Source organism: Phycodurus eques, chromosome 18 (genome assembly GCF_024500275.1).
Source record: "Phycodurus eques isolate BA_2022a chromosome 18, UOR_Pequ_1.1, whole genome shotgun sequence".
Lineage (NCBI taxonomy): Eukaryota > Metazoa > Chordata > Actinopteri > Syngnathiformes > Syngnathidae > Phycodurus > Phycodurus eques.
In genome coordinates, this window is record NC_084542.1 from 15,173,179 (window position 1) to 15,187,670 (window position 14,492).

The window sequence follows — 14,492 nt, forward strand, 5'->3', positions numbered from 1 at the left end:
GATGTGAGATTTAAAATGCTGTTCTCAGCCACCACCGTTCTCCGATAATGGAGCTTGAAATGATTACTGACACTGCTGGTGTTAACCATAGTCAAACAAAAAAAAAAAACATAAAACTTTTTTTTTTTTCCAATAAAACACAGAAGAAGCGCAACCACACCCCCAGAACAAGAGACGACACGGAGTCTGCTGCTAGCCTGCGGGGTTTGTGTGTTTTTTAAAAGAATGCCCTCTGGAACCGCTGGACTAAATAGCATACTCCTCACTGTCGACACAGCTCCCAGTAAAGTAGACATTCCTATAACCATTAGCTTGCCGCAAGTGAAGGATGAGCTACTTCATTATGAGGACTGGTGTTGCTGCTTTGAAGCACCCAATATATAGAAAATCTAAGAATAGATAGTGTAATATTAGTAGTTATGTAACAAAAAAGAAATTGTCTGTGTTTTTGTTTTGTTTTGTTTTTTTTACCTCTCTGCCAGGTGATCTTGGAAGGGTTGATGTCAAGACGAACAAAAGAACTGACTTCCTGGGGCGTGAGAGAGGCAGGGTCGCTTTTGTTTATCCCGAGACGCTGGAATAAGAAGACGAGAAGGTAGAACAAGCTGTGGCATTGCAGCGGGACTTAGGCGTTGTTAAAACTACCGTACTCTTCTTTGTGCTCATTAGGACACTTGTCTCCATTAGAACATGGGGGAGAGGGCATTAAAGTTTCACAAGGACTCCCAACTCTTTATCTCTGTTTATCTCTTAAAACCTATTGCTATTTATAATCCTTACGAAGTTACTTTCCAAGAATTAGAATGCCCCTTGTTCCTCAGTAAAGTTAGGACATTCGTCGACAACACTCCATAAAACTGTTTATACCCCAGTGCACGTCAACTATTTGACGCTGCTGTTGGGACTACGGCAGCAGTTTAGGACAGGATAACTGAGGACACCTAGTGGAAAAAAGAGATGATACCACTTACGTGCAGCCTTGCAACCTGGATGGGTGCAAATCTTCTCACGCCATTGACTGAAGGGACCAGTCTACTGTACAGCGCCTTTGATTGGACAAACGAGACCAAAAAAAAAAAAAAAAAAGTTTAGGATTATTGAGCTTTCGGGTGAAAATTTCAGGATGAACCTAAAATGCACTATGACCTTCACTGGTGAACTTGACCTTCTCTGTCTGGGTATTCCACGGTTCTATACTTTTTTTTTGCATAACTTGCTGTTCTCAAACAATAAGCTGAATGGAAAAATCCACAACAGGTGGTTGATCCATGAATCGACCAATACATTTCCAAGGAGGTCCACTTCTATACCTTTCTGTGACTCTCCCAGTCTCTCTGGATCTCTGTTGCAAACTCAGTGGCCACTTCCTGTTTGAAGCCTCACAATGACAAGGCACAGTTGATCAATGGTTAGGTGTCGCCTTGGTTTTAAGATGCCAAAATGTGAACAGCATGACAAAGAGCTCTGTTTAATTACCAATTCTAATCGAATCAGCAAATTATCGGTTCATTCATTGATTCAACACTGCCTGTGCATTTTTACATTGAGCAAGTTGTGCAAAAAGTACTGAAACATTTTAGTTGAACATGTGCGTTAAGTGTTTGGAGAAGGTCATTAAATTCACCTGTAAACGGCAGTAGTGCATTTTCGGTTCATCCGGAAATTTCACCCGAAAGCCCGATATATCTTGCTTGTTGTGAGATTTATTTATTGAATTTTTTTTTGCGAACTGATCTTTACACCTTATCCGACTGGGTCGCCTCATGAAGCATCCTGGCGTCGATGGCCGCCGCCACCAGGTTGTTGGCAGCAGTGACGGCGTGAATGTCACCCGTCAGATGGAGGTTGAACTAGAGGGCGGATAAAGGTTGAGACAGCGGTGAGCGGTCAGGGAAGGGAAGGCAAGATGAACTGCTTCCCTTGCGTCCCACCTCTCCCAGTCAACCTTTTGGCAATGAAGAATAGTTTTCTCTTTTTTTTTTTTTTTTTTAAAGCGAGCACTAATCCCGCCAAGGAAGGCTGCGTGTGTCTTACCTCCTCCATTGGGATGACCTGGGCATATCCCCCTCCTGCAGCTCCCCCTAGACACAAAGAAGGAGTAGCACAGTCAGAGGCAGACAACGGGACAGGGACACACAAAAGAGGAGTGCTGAGCGCTGGACTCTGAATGAACTGCCCCCTCCATGACAGCAGCTATCAAATGCTAGCTTCACGCTGACAAGAGACACAAAAACTTGATATGCTCCCAACTGGCAAATGTCTGCTGAAGGATGCAAAGTTTGATTCCCAACTAAACCATTACCAATCTATGTTTTCTGATTTTGTACCAGATAAGACCCATTGTTGACAATATCATAACTGGTTTCAAAAAATTGCAATCATATAAAAGTGTCATACTATTGGACTCCACAGGATCAGCGCTTGACCAAAAGTGTCTTCCCTAACAAGTAAGGGGGTGTGAGGGCCTATTCATCACTGCTTTCAGCTTCAACTTTTATTGTATTAGGCCGTAGTGTAGAAATGTACTTTTTTTTAATAATCTGGCCCTTCTAGAAGAAGCTTCTCCCGTTTTGTGCCTCTTGTGTAGCTAAAAAGTGCATCATCAATAGTTGGTGTTGTTTTTTTTGGAAACGAAGGATGCGGAGGCCAACAGTACAACAGTAAGAGTTTGAACAGTGTAACTTATTATGCTAGAAAAACTAATTATTATTGCTTTGGCTCCATCTGAAAAGCTAGGGAGACGCTGTTTAAATGCCACTGGGGGTTGGAATGTACTGCACTGTTTTTTTGTTTTGTTTTTTAAACATAGCGTTTGTTTATTACGCATTTGACTAGTGTGCTACACAATTCCATTTCTTGATCCTTACCAAATATGTTGTGCAGGAACTCTAGTAATCACCCCATCATAATACATAATTGCCCCTGCATTAGGTTGTTCAAATTTTTATGGCTACTTTTGAACAGAAGTCAAGGAAAACTTGTGCCCGACAGGCCTCGAACAACCGAGCCATGTACTGCTGACCTTTGACCCCAAATGTGGGTCCCTGAGAGGGTTGTCGTAGACAAGCGAAAGAGTTGAGCTTCAGGTGCGCAGACAGGGCCTGGACTAAGCCGATGGTCACCGTGCTCTTCCCTTCGCCGAGTGGGGTCGGAGTTATGCTAACACAAACATACAGTTTAGCTTCACATTTCACAACAATTAACGGTAATATCGACGAAACAAAGACGGGATAAACTCACCCTGCCACCAGCACGTATTTGCCGTCAGGCTGCGTTTGGAGGCGGTCTAACAGGGAGAGGCGAACCTTTGCTTTGCTCCTGCCGTAAGTTTCAAGCTCTTCAGGCAACAGACCAATCTCCTCGGCCAGCTGCTCCACTGCCTTGGGTGTCTGAGCTCTGGAAATCTCGATGTCACTGGCAAACAAACAAACCGTAAGATTCAAGCAATTTTATTTCAAGGGCTGAACAGAAATGGCAAAATTCCTCATGAATGAAGCTTCATGTACCTTGGGACAGGTGTCAGGGGCTGCAGTTTGAGGCCACGCAGTCTCCAGGGCCAATGCTGCTGCTCCTGGAGCTTCCGACCGCTGCTGTGCACCACATTCTTGTTCACAAAATAAGCAAAACACAAAAGCAAAGTAAGAATACAACCCAAAATCAGACAAGCAAATAGTTCCGGCCGACAAAATGGCATACCTGTATTCTGTACGCTGCCGTGAGATACGCCAACCCGGACATTGAAGACATCCCACTGTCACCTGAACATAAACAATATGGAATGACATGAAATGTAAAAGATGATTGCGACTGTCAGTGCTGATTTGCTTCTGTCTCATATCAAGTAGTTTGCTGGCTAAAGAAGTATAGCGGAAACTGTTGTTTTCATCTCAACTAGTTAGCTGGCTATAGAAGTAGACCACACGTTGCTGTTTCTGTATCATATAGTTTGCTCGCTAAAGTAGACAGCGATATATTGTTTGTGCTTTATTGGGTTTTCTGTCCAAAAAAGTAGACTACAACATGTTTCCATTTAGACTTGTTCGCTGACTAAAGAAATAGATCGCGAGCTTGTGTTTCTGTCTCGAATACAGAATTGGACTGTAAGCTGTTGTTTGCCTCGCAACTACTTTGCTGACTACAAAAGGAGACAGTGCACTTTTGTTTATGTCTCCTATAACTTGGTGGTGAAAGCAGTAGGTGATTACAAGTGAAGATGTTTTTCTCAGAGGACTATTACGCTCAAGGAGAAGAACTTTCTGTGGGAGACTCATCATTGTTCACTCAGTTACAAAACCATGCAGACCGGGTTTGTTTTGTTTTCGTTTGCTGGCAAAGTTTGCGCATGATGATTTCTACATCCCTGCTCACTTGCTTACATTAGATTATACCTACCAGAGAAAGTAAACAGGCATTTGAATTTGGTTTATTTGACTTTGCGTTCATTGTATTTGTCTTTCTGGCTGCTATTGTGTGTTTTCCCAATTTCATCTAAAAAAACACTAAACGGTGTCACAACGCACAAATGAGTGTCAATACATTGACAACACTTTAATCACTGGTGAAGCCTTTTGATGACCGAACGTAGTGATTGGTGGACACTATTTTACAGTACCTCCTTCTTGGGTGGGCTCCCGGCGGATGACTGCGGCTCCTGGCCTGATCCAGCTGGGTGGAATGTTAAGATCATCTGCACCCAGTAGGACCACAGCATCAGCCTCCATCACCTGAGAAAACGATTAACATGACGAGTCATGAAACAACAACAATCACAAAAAGCCACATAAGATCTCAAGTGACCTGTCTCTGTAGGTTCTTGAAATTGGAATGAGTTTTGAGAGCTGCCATTCCCCTTCTCTCCAGCAGGCACTGCAGGGCCACCCCAAGAGGTCCTTCTGCACCGATCATTAATACTGTTCTTCCTTCTAAGGGAGAGTCTATAAGCAAAATGTTGGGGGGGGTTTTTTTACCAAAAAGCTTGTGTTCAGAATCATTCACTCACTCTCCCCTCCCGAATCGTTATACTATACAGAGATTTTTATATCGTAAACTAGTGTTGTCTTGAGGTACAAGTGACATGACTTACAAGTGCTTCAGATACGAGTGCTGCACGTACGGTCAACGCAATTCGATCGCAATAAGCAGCAGTTTGGCTTTGTGAAAAAAAAAACTTCAAAAAAAAAAAAGAGGCGGCTTCAAACTGTTTAATGGCCCTCTCAATTAAAGTTTACGGTCAAACTAAACAAAGAATTACATGTGTATTTAAAACAACCACATAACTTTCCCTTAATGTACGTATGCTAACACACAATGGGAAACGCCAAAAACGGGCTATTGAATAATAGCATCTATGTGACAGTGTTATAACGCATTATACAAGAGATATTTGAAAGCAAATGATGGCGCAAAGCACGTAGACATACACTATAACAATACCCACAGCCGTATATTCTTTAATCTCTGTTAAAAACGACTACCGGTAATAATACTGGCGCTTACTGAGTCACTTACAGTAGTTGTACATTTACATTCACACAAATTGAGTTTATAGAAGTGATTTAAAAGACGTCACAAGACAACATGCGCAGGATTAACCCACCGTGTTCTTGCAACAGATCCATTACAGCGCTGGCGACAGGTGGAACAAAGCTTTTGTTCGGGTCCCCTTGCACCAAACGACCCATGTTCAAATATGTTATCCTATCATAAAAGATGGGAGGGAAGCACATTTATTGAATTAGTTAATTATTCAAGAAGCAATACAATACACATATATGGATTTTGGATTGAGGAATGTAGTGGTAATTGGACTGCAAATAGGGATTAGAATGGTTCAAATAGCAATCACTACTTTGAGGATCATAGTTTGTGCTTCATTTGGGGTTGAAACTATAAATATAGGCAATTATAAACATTTCAAACTCTTGGAGGGGGGGGGGGGTCACTTACTCTATTACATTGATTTTAATGACATACACATGAAGCAAGTAAACCTTTATATTATGTGAGCCAATGGGTGGATCTCTGAAGGTTTTTACCCGTCGATGTCCTTCTCGGGTTTGAGAGCGTCGAGCACTCGGCTGGTGAGGGAAGCAGGGGGGAGGTGAAGGTAGACGCCGTGCACCCCGGGGTCCTCGTTCAGCTTCAACACCTCCTCGACAATCTGTTCATGTGGACAAAGCAAGCACGTGGGAACATAGGACGCCATTTACGGACGGAACGCGCAAGGACTAACTTCTGATAATAAGAAAATAAGAACTGTAAAGTCAAAGTAATACAACAGGGTCACGCACAGAGAGGTCTTGTAAATGGTCTACAGTTGGCTTTTGCGCCACACTGCGGTTTATTTTGCATCTAAACGTATACTTTACTGGCACGGGTGTGGCGAATTGTGATACCACAAAATGAACGCGTTGCTGTGCGTTGTCACAGTGTGAATTGTGAAACTTCAGTATACATCGCACTGGTTTGTTCGCCAACATATACAGTGGAACCTCGGGATTGCCACAAAATTTGAGTTTGAAACGCAATCATGCGTGACGGACATCACATGCATTAATTACAAAAAAAATTATTGCGTCACCACAAGAGTTCTGGTCAATGAGCAATGGACTAACTAGCGCCTTTTTGCTTGTTCTCTGACTTTTTGGGCGACACTTAATGTATCAGTATTAGTCCTCCACTTGCACAACTGATAGAACTCCACACTAACACGGTTAAAGACTGATCAATGGCCCGGACAAGGGCCAAGATCCAAAGTGGAGTCAATTTCGTCTCATGTGAGATGTCAGTGAGTTACAGCTGAGCAATCACCAAATTGGATTTTGCAGTTTAGACGTGCTTGATCACATGGCGCGCAAACAAACAGCCTTCGGAATGCTAAAAAGCTTGCACGGACTCGCTGAACAATGAGCAGCCTGAAGAGTTTCTCTTTTTGCTTCACTTACTTCGTCTTCACTGCGATCCTTGGCTAGACAGATCTGAGTGACATTTAAGCCGACCTGTGGGAGAACGTGGTTAAAAAAAAAACAACAAAAAAAACTTTGTTTAGAATGGTGAGGGAGAGCAAAAGGGGGTTATGGATTCGCATCAAGAGGTAGAATTACCTTTCCTGCTATTTTCTTATTGAGCTCCAACAGGCTGTCATCTTCACCCACCTTTGAAGTAAAGGAACAAATGGAGAACAAATGAATTTTTTCTTCCGAACACTACGCCATTCGACATTTGATCTGATCTTTAGTCAAATATAAAACCCATACACCACCTGTATAATTGCGAGCAGCGGCTGGACTGTTGGATTTCTTCTCTGCAGAGCCACCATTGGCTCTTTGGTGCGGTGAACCGCATCCCTGTGACAGCAAAAGCAGCGCAGAAACATTTCAAATTAGGTTCTCTCAACTTAAAACTTAACAGTAGCAACCGCAGCCGAAACAGACTATTACAGGCCCACGGCATTAAGTACAACAGCATAATCTAAGGCAACCCAGTACAGCGGCCACCTTGATTCACAAAAAGCCCGATATGCTCAGTTTTTACAATAAAAAAACAACCAGTTAGTCACCAAAACAATTGAGAAAAGTGATGAAACACAGTTAAGTTTTTTATTTTAGAATGAAACCAAATTTAGATTGGATTTGGAGGGAGTACTAATGGCTCACTTCATTTAACATTACAGTCAGTAATAAATTAATATGGTCCCCAAGCTATTGCAAGAGTCACCAAATGACGACACGAGTTCAATGAATGAATGGATGGAGCCCATTTTGTGACTCCACGCGTGTTAATCCGCCATCCTGTTTGTGATTAAATACCATGTGGAAGGCAACCAAGAGGCGAGGTTACATCAGCTGGCGGCGAACAAGAGAGAGAGGGGGGGGTCTAATCAGACCCCCAAGAACGTGCGTGTTTGGCTAATAGCCAAATAGCCAAACACGCCACAAGTGTCGACCAGCCAACAGATAAAATAAAATACAGTAGACACCCAAATACACCAATATATTTCCTCCTTTACCTCAGAGCGCGGTCGAAGTCAGCGCCGTCTCGTTTCCGCGACTGCTTCCTGAAGTCGTCGGCTAGTTTGGCGCCGGTGCTGCCGCTAGTCGCAGCGCTCGCCGCTCGCACGGCAAGCCGGCCGAGAGACGCGTCGGCCGGCTGGCATCTCCGCAGTGGTAACCCGCTGACCCGACTTCCGTGTCGGGCATGGTGTATCCGAAGAGCGACGTTGCCACAAGCGCTGCGAATTACGGACAATATCATCTTCGCTTCGTCGACTCTTTTGTAAACTCGAAAAGTTGCTTCCCAACTTTTGTTGCTTCTGCCCGGTGTATGTAGAGAACCAGCGAGGTCTTCAAACTAGCAAGAGAGAAGAGCAAAATTTCAGCGAAAAGGTAACAGGGTCCTGATGGAGGCATGGTGCCTTCAAAGACCGTAGGGAATGTGGAGTTTATGACGGTGGCAAGAAGAGACAAAACAACCAGTTACTGATGGACTTGCCACAAAGGAAGGCATGGACTTATTAGAACAGAAAATGCATTTTTTTTCTATCACGGAAAGGGCACCTTTTAAATGATTTATTAAAATGATCACTTCATTCATAAACTGATGTGTAACATTCACGAGATGGCATTGAACGCAACAGCATGGCAAAAGGAAAACACGAGCATGTGGTTTTGAACACTGGTCAAATAAGGCCCAATAGATCATGGGAGCCCACTTCAAAATATCAATCTATCGATCCATCTATACATCGATCGATTGCTCTATCTATCTATCTATCTATCTATCTATCTATACTTTTGAGCTTCATGGTAAAGGCTGCAAATGCTTACGTACACATGTGATTCCCCCCTCTTTTTATTATGTTTTAAAATGTTTGCTACATTTGCAAAAATCTAAAAAGAAAAATATTGACACTGTCACGATTGGGTGTCGTCTGTAGAATTTTGAGGGAAAAGTGAATTTATTCCATTTTGGAAGAAGGCTGAAACATAAAATATGGAAAACAATAGTAAACATACAAGTGGATCTCAACACATTAGCATGCTGTAGAAAAGTTCGTTTCTTTTAGTTGTGCAATAGTTCAAATGAGAAAATCATTATATAGATTAATTAAACACATTGGAAAATACTTTTCTGAAGCTCAATTCCTACCTAATTTCCATTTGTTTAAATCATTTTGATATGTTCTTACTTTAATTTTATAAGATGGTGGATTTGTGATTTTCCTTTTAAGATGTAATCAACATAAAATCATGGAATTTGCACTAATGAAACTATGAATTTCACTTTTAAAGAAAAGAACTACTTGGGTAAAAAAAAAAAAAAATTGTATAAATATATATTTACAGTGAATAAAATACGGGATGATTCAGATTCTTTAATCCGCCCCACTTACATTAAGAGTCCTGTAATATTTGTTGTCATTTTTAAAATGTATTTATTCATTCATGTTATTATCATTAAATTAAAACAATTTTACAAATATTTCATACACATTTAACTTAATAAAAACATAAAAACATGATTCATTAAAATTTTAATTTAAGTAATTATTTTTAAATTAATTATTTTTTAAATTCATTTAATTTGTTTTGTTTACAATTATTTTTTTATTTTTCTATGGCCAATTTGCCGGTTTTAAAATTTAAATTGCGAAAATGGTCCTCATAAGGAAAGAACTGTCGTAAAAAAACATAGACACTAACTAGATACGTATCGACATTAGCTTGAGCGGGTTGGTCCATTGTTTGATATGTCAGCGCGTCCGCCATATTGAATGTGTCAAGGGGCTGAACTTTCGAGACGTCGCAAATCATTTTCGTCGCTTGGCTGCTCGAATCGTTCTGATTACCATCAGCACCCCTAACAATCTTCTTCTTCTTCGTTAAAAGCAAAACTGGTGACAAATACAATAAATCCTATACGTAATTTGGTTCAATTTAGTCGCAGAAACACGCATCAACTTCAAACCGGCGCTCCCACAGCTGATCACGCACCTTTGTTTTTAAACTTTGCCGTCACAAACCCACCGGTCTTCATTCCTGCCTCGCTCCTTCTGTTACTCGGACAAAAGTCAACCGACGTCGGCGGCCGCAGATAGCTGCTCCCCGCACATGTAAGATGGTGCTGCAACAACAGCAAACTCATTTGTAAGACAAACGTTCGACACAAAACAAAAGGTAAGTCACTTTTACGAAGTAATTTTATTGAAGGTTTAAGTTTGTGTGATGTCCTCACCCTGACTCACTTTTTGTGGCTTCAAAATTTGTATAAGATTTGGTCAAATGAATGAAAACAACAAATGTTGTTTATTCAGTGCACCGTTAATTTAGTTTAGTGGCAAACGTGTCAAAATGACTATTAAATAAGCAACATATTATTCATAAGAATATTTATTGGTCAGACGAAAACTGGAACACCAAATAACGATGTCAAAGTACAAAGGTATCCATTTTCCATACATTTAATCCTAATATTTGCGTGATACTACAGTGACCCAGTAATATTACAGGTGCATCTCTATGAATTAGAATATAGAATAGTAAAGTTAATTTATTTCAGCAGTTCAATTCCAAACTCCGTCTATTAAACAGACTCCTTAAACACACTGTAAAATACTTTTCCTCCCTATCTTCTGGATTAAAAAATAATTTTGATTGTTTCCTATGTCAAAGTCTCATTTCTTAAGACACCGGGATCCCCTGCCGGCTTTTGTTGCTGAAACTATAATCACTGAAATTAAAAAAAAAAAAAAAAAGTCAAACTATTCCACATTGTATGCAATCTAAACACAGTATGATATATGAAATGCACTTTTTGAATGGCGCTACTGTAATAAATGAATCTTACTACCATATTCTAATAACCTGTGGTCTTAAACTCAGTATTCGTTACTGATGTCCTTTCCACCAGTATTTGCATAAGAGGTCTCATTGAACAATAACTGATGACAGTACTTGTCTGAATGTCTGCTATTGGTTCTCACCCATTCAATTCGGAGGGGGGTCTGAATTAGACTGTATTTGCGAACAAGGTACGGTATCTGCCCGAACGTGATGCTCGTCCCCGATTAAGGAATCAAAATGAAGGCTTGGAAAAAGACGTCAGTCAGATGACAGGTTAAAGGAACCCGTTTGGTGAGGAGCAAAACCTTAAAAGTATTTTACTGAGAACCTGTTGGGCCAGTGCCAGGCACTGGGTGGGTTCCACCTTCAAGGAAGAAGGCAGCCTGATTTCTCATGTAGACATTTTGCCAAATATAACCTTTTTTTATGGCTACATTTTTTATTATTATTTGGTCCAGTTTTATGGATGAAACCAGTCAGGTAATATTTCTAGTAGCAGAGGCGGCAGAAGTATTCACGATCTGTACTTAAAAAGAAGTAGAAATAATTGTGTGAAATTAAAGACTGATAAAAGTACTGATTCAACTCCTAAAAAAAATAACAAATAAAGTACTCCAATTTCAGAGTCTGTAAAGTAGAAAGAAAAAACAAAAATCATGTTGCGTTGCATGTTGTTATTTATCAGCTAGCTAGTGTCGCCTTGACTTTTCTGCTAAAACAAAGTTCCAATAGCTCTGCTAAGATTGTGAACAGATGAACAAAATGAGCTAAAAATGTAAAACCTGTCATTTCTTATATTTTCAGCTCAACCATGAGGGACCGACTGAGCTACATGCAGGAATTGTCCAGTAGCCACGTGGAGCCGATGGAGTACGCCGAGTCGGCCTTGTCGGACACCCTCAGTAACGTGGACCTGGAGGACGAGCTACCCCACGAGGCGGTGGTGTTCGACAACAGCCCCGCCATGACCAAGCTCTTCGAGCAGGCGCAGGAAATTCACAAAGACGTCCAGCTCATTCGTCTGGAGGTGAAAAGGCTCCGGGAGCAGAACTCTCGCATGCTCCAGAGCGTCACCACCATGAGCACCGTCAAAAGGGACGCAAACGCCATCGGCGCCGATATAAAGACACGGGCCGAACGCGTGCTGTCGCACCTGCGGGACATGGATAACACGGCCCGCAAGCTAGAAGAAGCGCACGGCCCCAATTCGGCCATCGCACGCATCGCCCGAACCCAGTACGCCTGCCTGAGCAACGGCTTCCGCGACGCCATGTTTGACTACAACGAGGCCGAGATGAGCCACCGAGACAACTGCAAAGCTCAGATCCAGAGGCAGATGGAGATTGTGGGGCGCGACGTGACCGGCGACGAGGTAGAGGACATGATCGAGAAGGGGCACTGGAACATCTTCACCGACAACATCATGGCGGAGGGCAAGACGGCTCGCGCGGCTCTGTCCCAGATCGAAAAGCGCCACCAGGAGCTGGTGGACCTGGAGAACCGCATCAAGGGAGTCCACGAGATCTTCCTGGATGTCGCGCTGCTGGTGGAGGAGCAGGGCTCCATGCTCGATTCCATCCAGACCAACGTTCAGACAACGGACGAGGTCTTGCAGGACGCGGTCTTCAAACTCGGCAAGGCCAAGCGTCACGACAGGAACAATCCGTTTAAAAAGATGTTTTGTAGTTGCTTCCCGTGCTTTGACTAAAGCAAGTAAACCTCATTTATCACGGGAGATATGTTCCAGAACCACCTGCAGTAGGTGAAAATCGGCTGTATGGGGATAAGAGGCGCGAGAATTGCGGCCGAAAGAAGCTTTTGCGCGCGTGTGCCGCGAGTCTCTTTGTGTTTTACTGTTCTCTTGACATTCGATATTTCCTGAATCTCCCCAACAGGATTCAAGAAAAGTACCGAGAACAGATGAATAGAGTTTAGGTCCAGAAGATCTTTTTAAAAATACAACAGCGGCTGTGGCTCTTCTTTCCCACATGCGAGGGCATTCAAATAAGCAAACTGTAAAAACCCTAAAAAACGATCACTTAAAAAGAGACGCATTATAGCAGGCTCGCAAACGATGAACCGTGATATAGCGAGGGAACATTACACACGTACCAATTTTTTTAAATGCGACAGAGCCCACGCATGACCGAGGGGGGAAAAAATGCTGTGAGTGCTAACTGCTCTTATAATGTCTGGTGTCGTCGAGACGATCAACACTCCACACGCATAACGGTATCTCCAGGGACAATTACGATTCGTCTTTGGTAGTACAAATACTGACTTGTGAGGAAAAAAAAAACAGAAAACACAAAGAAAAAGCAGCAGTAGTAGTAGAAGAAGAAATAGACTAACTTTTAGCTTGTCTGGTAGCTAGATTGCGGTTGCAAACTCTTCCCCTTGACATTTTTATTGCGGTGAATGACACGTTATAGAAACACTCAACCCACCCAGTTGCTGTATTTGTGCACGGCAACAAACTTCCTCATTGGCGATCGTTCAGTTTCACGTCACAATCACCAAGTGCGTGGCTCCGCCCAACTCTGTATCGATTGGTACTGAACAGGTTTAATATTTACGGTGGTCGGCCCCGACCGTTTTCCGAGCAAAACGGGCAAGAAAACAAAACAAAAAAATCACTCTTAATACAACCCGCACCATAATCAGGATAATCATTCAGAGTCATCTGACAATCTGCCGCCTCCTGATTTGGATCGCAATCAGAATCAGAATCAGAATCATCAAGTGAGGAAAATTGTCGGTACGTGTGTTCTTCGTCATATGTGGATGTCTCTGTCTTTTTTGTGTCTCCAGGAAGTGAAACTTGAGTATAATAAGAGACTGAGGATAAAAAAAATAAAAATACTTTGGTGATTGTGTTAAGATATTTGTATGAAAGATTTGTGATGGGTATCTCAAACCAGGAAACAAGAAATAATAAGAATAAGAATAATTTTGCACATAACGAATGATGATAAGCACAACTTTAGAAAACCCTATTCCTCTGGGCTTGACAAAAAAAAAAAAAAAACCCACCACAGTTCAAAGAAATAAACTCACAATTAGTTTCCAATACATCCCCGCCCAATGAAAAGCATGTTAGAAATATCCGGATTAATTTTTGTCGTGTTTTGTATAAAAACACAAAATTGTAAATGCCAGATTATACATTTTCCTGCTCAGAACTATTGCATGCTGTATGTTTGAACCTTGGTATGTAAATATACTGTAAAAAAAATGAATTTTTAGTTAGTGGACGCTTGAAGAAAACTGTTTATAATGTCCATTAGAATGTCTTGTATGTCTATGATTTACTGAATTATTGCTGCCTGATCACCAAAAACCTTGTTTTCATCCTTTTTTTGCACAAAACAAACACAAATCCACGCCGTGGATTTATGTATGCAACTTTTTTTTCTTTTTTAAAATTAATCTCTGTTGTCTGTCATTCAACGATAAAAAAAAAAAAAAACCCTAATTAAAAACATGTTCAAGTGATGGATCTTTATTCAAGCCCTTACCGGAAAAATTCTTTCTAAAAAAAGTCAATGAACGCCATGATGTCATGAATATTTCAAATGTCACCTACCCACGTGTCATTTTGCAAAACACGGCAGCTCACTGATTAGCAAAAATACATCGTGTGCTGGAGTT

General features: G+C 41.6%; 2 protein-coding genes across 6 annotated transcripts in view; one reads left to right on the forward strand and one right to left on the reverse strand.

Annotated features, from left to right (window-relative positions):
- Positions 1-13,283, reverse strand: part of mthfd1l (methylenetetrahydrofolate dehydrogenase (NADP+ dependent) 1 like) — a 35,469-nt gene extending 22,186 nt beyond the window's left edge. For 2 of the 5 annotated variants that reach the window (XM_061704159.1, XM_061704156.1), the window contains exons 1-18: positions 13,194-13,258; positions 9,993-10,122; positions 8,009-8,349; positions 7,262-7,346; positions 7,104-7,154; positions 6,945-6,998; positions 6,036-6,160; positions 5,597-5,697; positions 4,798-4,934; positions 4,613-4,724; positions 3,697-3,758; positions 3,507-3,604; positions 3,241-3,414; positions 3,023-3,159; positions 2,035-2,081; positions 1,743-1,850; positions 972-1,046; positions 472-574 (exon numbers count right to left, since the gene is read on the reverse strand). In XM_061704159.1, the coding sequence (XP_061560143.1) occupies positions 472-574; positions 972-1,046; positions 1,743-1,850; positions 2,035-2,081; positions 3,023-3,159; positions 3,241-3,414; positions 3,507-3,604; positions 3,697-3,758; positions 4,613-4,724; positions 4,798-4,934; positions 5,597-5,697; positions 6,036-6,160; positions 6,945-6,998; positions 7,104-7,154; positions 7,262-7,346; positions 8,009-8,253 (1,714 nt within the window). In that variant the 5' untranslated portion in view covers positions 8,254-8,349; positions 9,993-10,122; positions 13,194-13,258. Of the gene's footprint in view, positions 1-471; positions 575-650; positions 862-971; positions 1,047-1,742; positions 1,851-2,034; positions 2,082-3,022; positions 3,160-3,240; positions 3,415-3,506; positions 3,605-3,696; positions 3,759-4,612; positions 4,725-4,797; positions 4,935-5,596; positions 5,698-6,035; positions 6,161-6,944; positions 6,999-7,103; positions 7,155-7,261; positions 7,347-8,008; positions 8,407-9,992; positions 10,123-13,193 lie in introns of those variants that run through there. The other 3 variants (XM_061704158.1, XM_061704157.1, XM_061704161.1) reach the window with 3 other exon arrangements.
- stx11b.1 (syntaxin 11b, tandem duplicate 1) lies at positions 9,857-14,346 on the forward strand. Its single transcript, XM_061704162.1, has 2 exons — positions 9,857-10,175; positions 11,646-14,346. Exon 2 carries the CDS (start codon positions 11,653-11,655, stop codon positions 12,547-12,549), a length of 897 nt encoding a protein of 298 aa, XP_061560146.1. The 5' UTR covers positions 9,857-10,175; positions 11,646-11,652; the 3' UTR covers positions 12,550-14,346.
- The last annotated feature ends 146 nt before the right edge of the window (positions 14,347-14,492 follow it).

Excerpts from the sequence above, each read along its gene's own strand:
- stx11b.1 (XM_061704162.1), top strand. The coding sequence starts at position 11,653 with ATGAGGGACCGACTGAGCTACATGCAGGAATTGTCCAGTAGCCACGTG.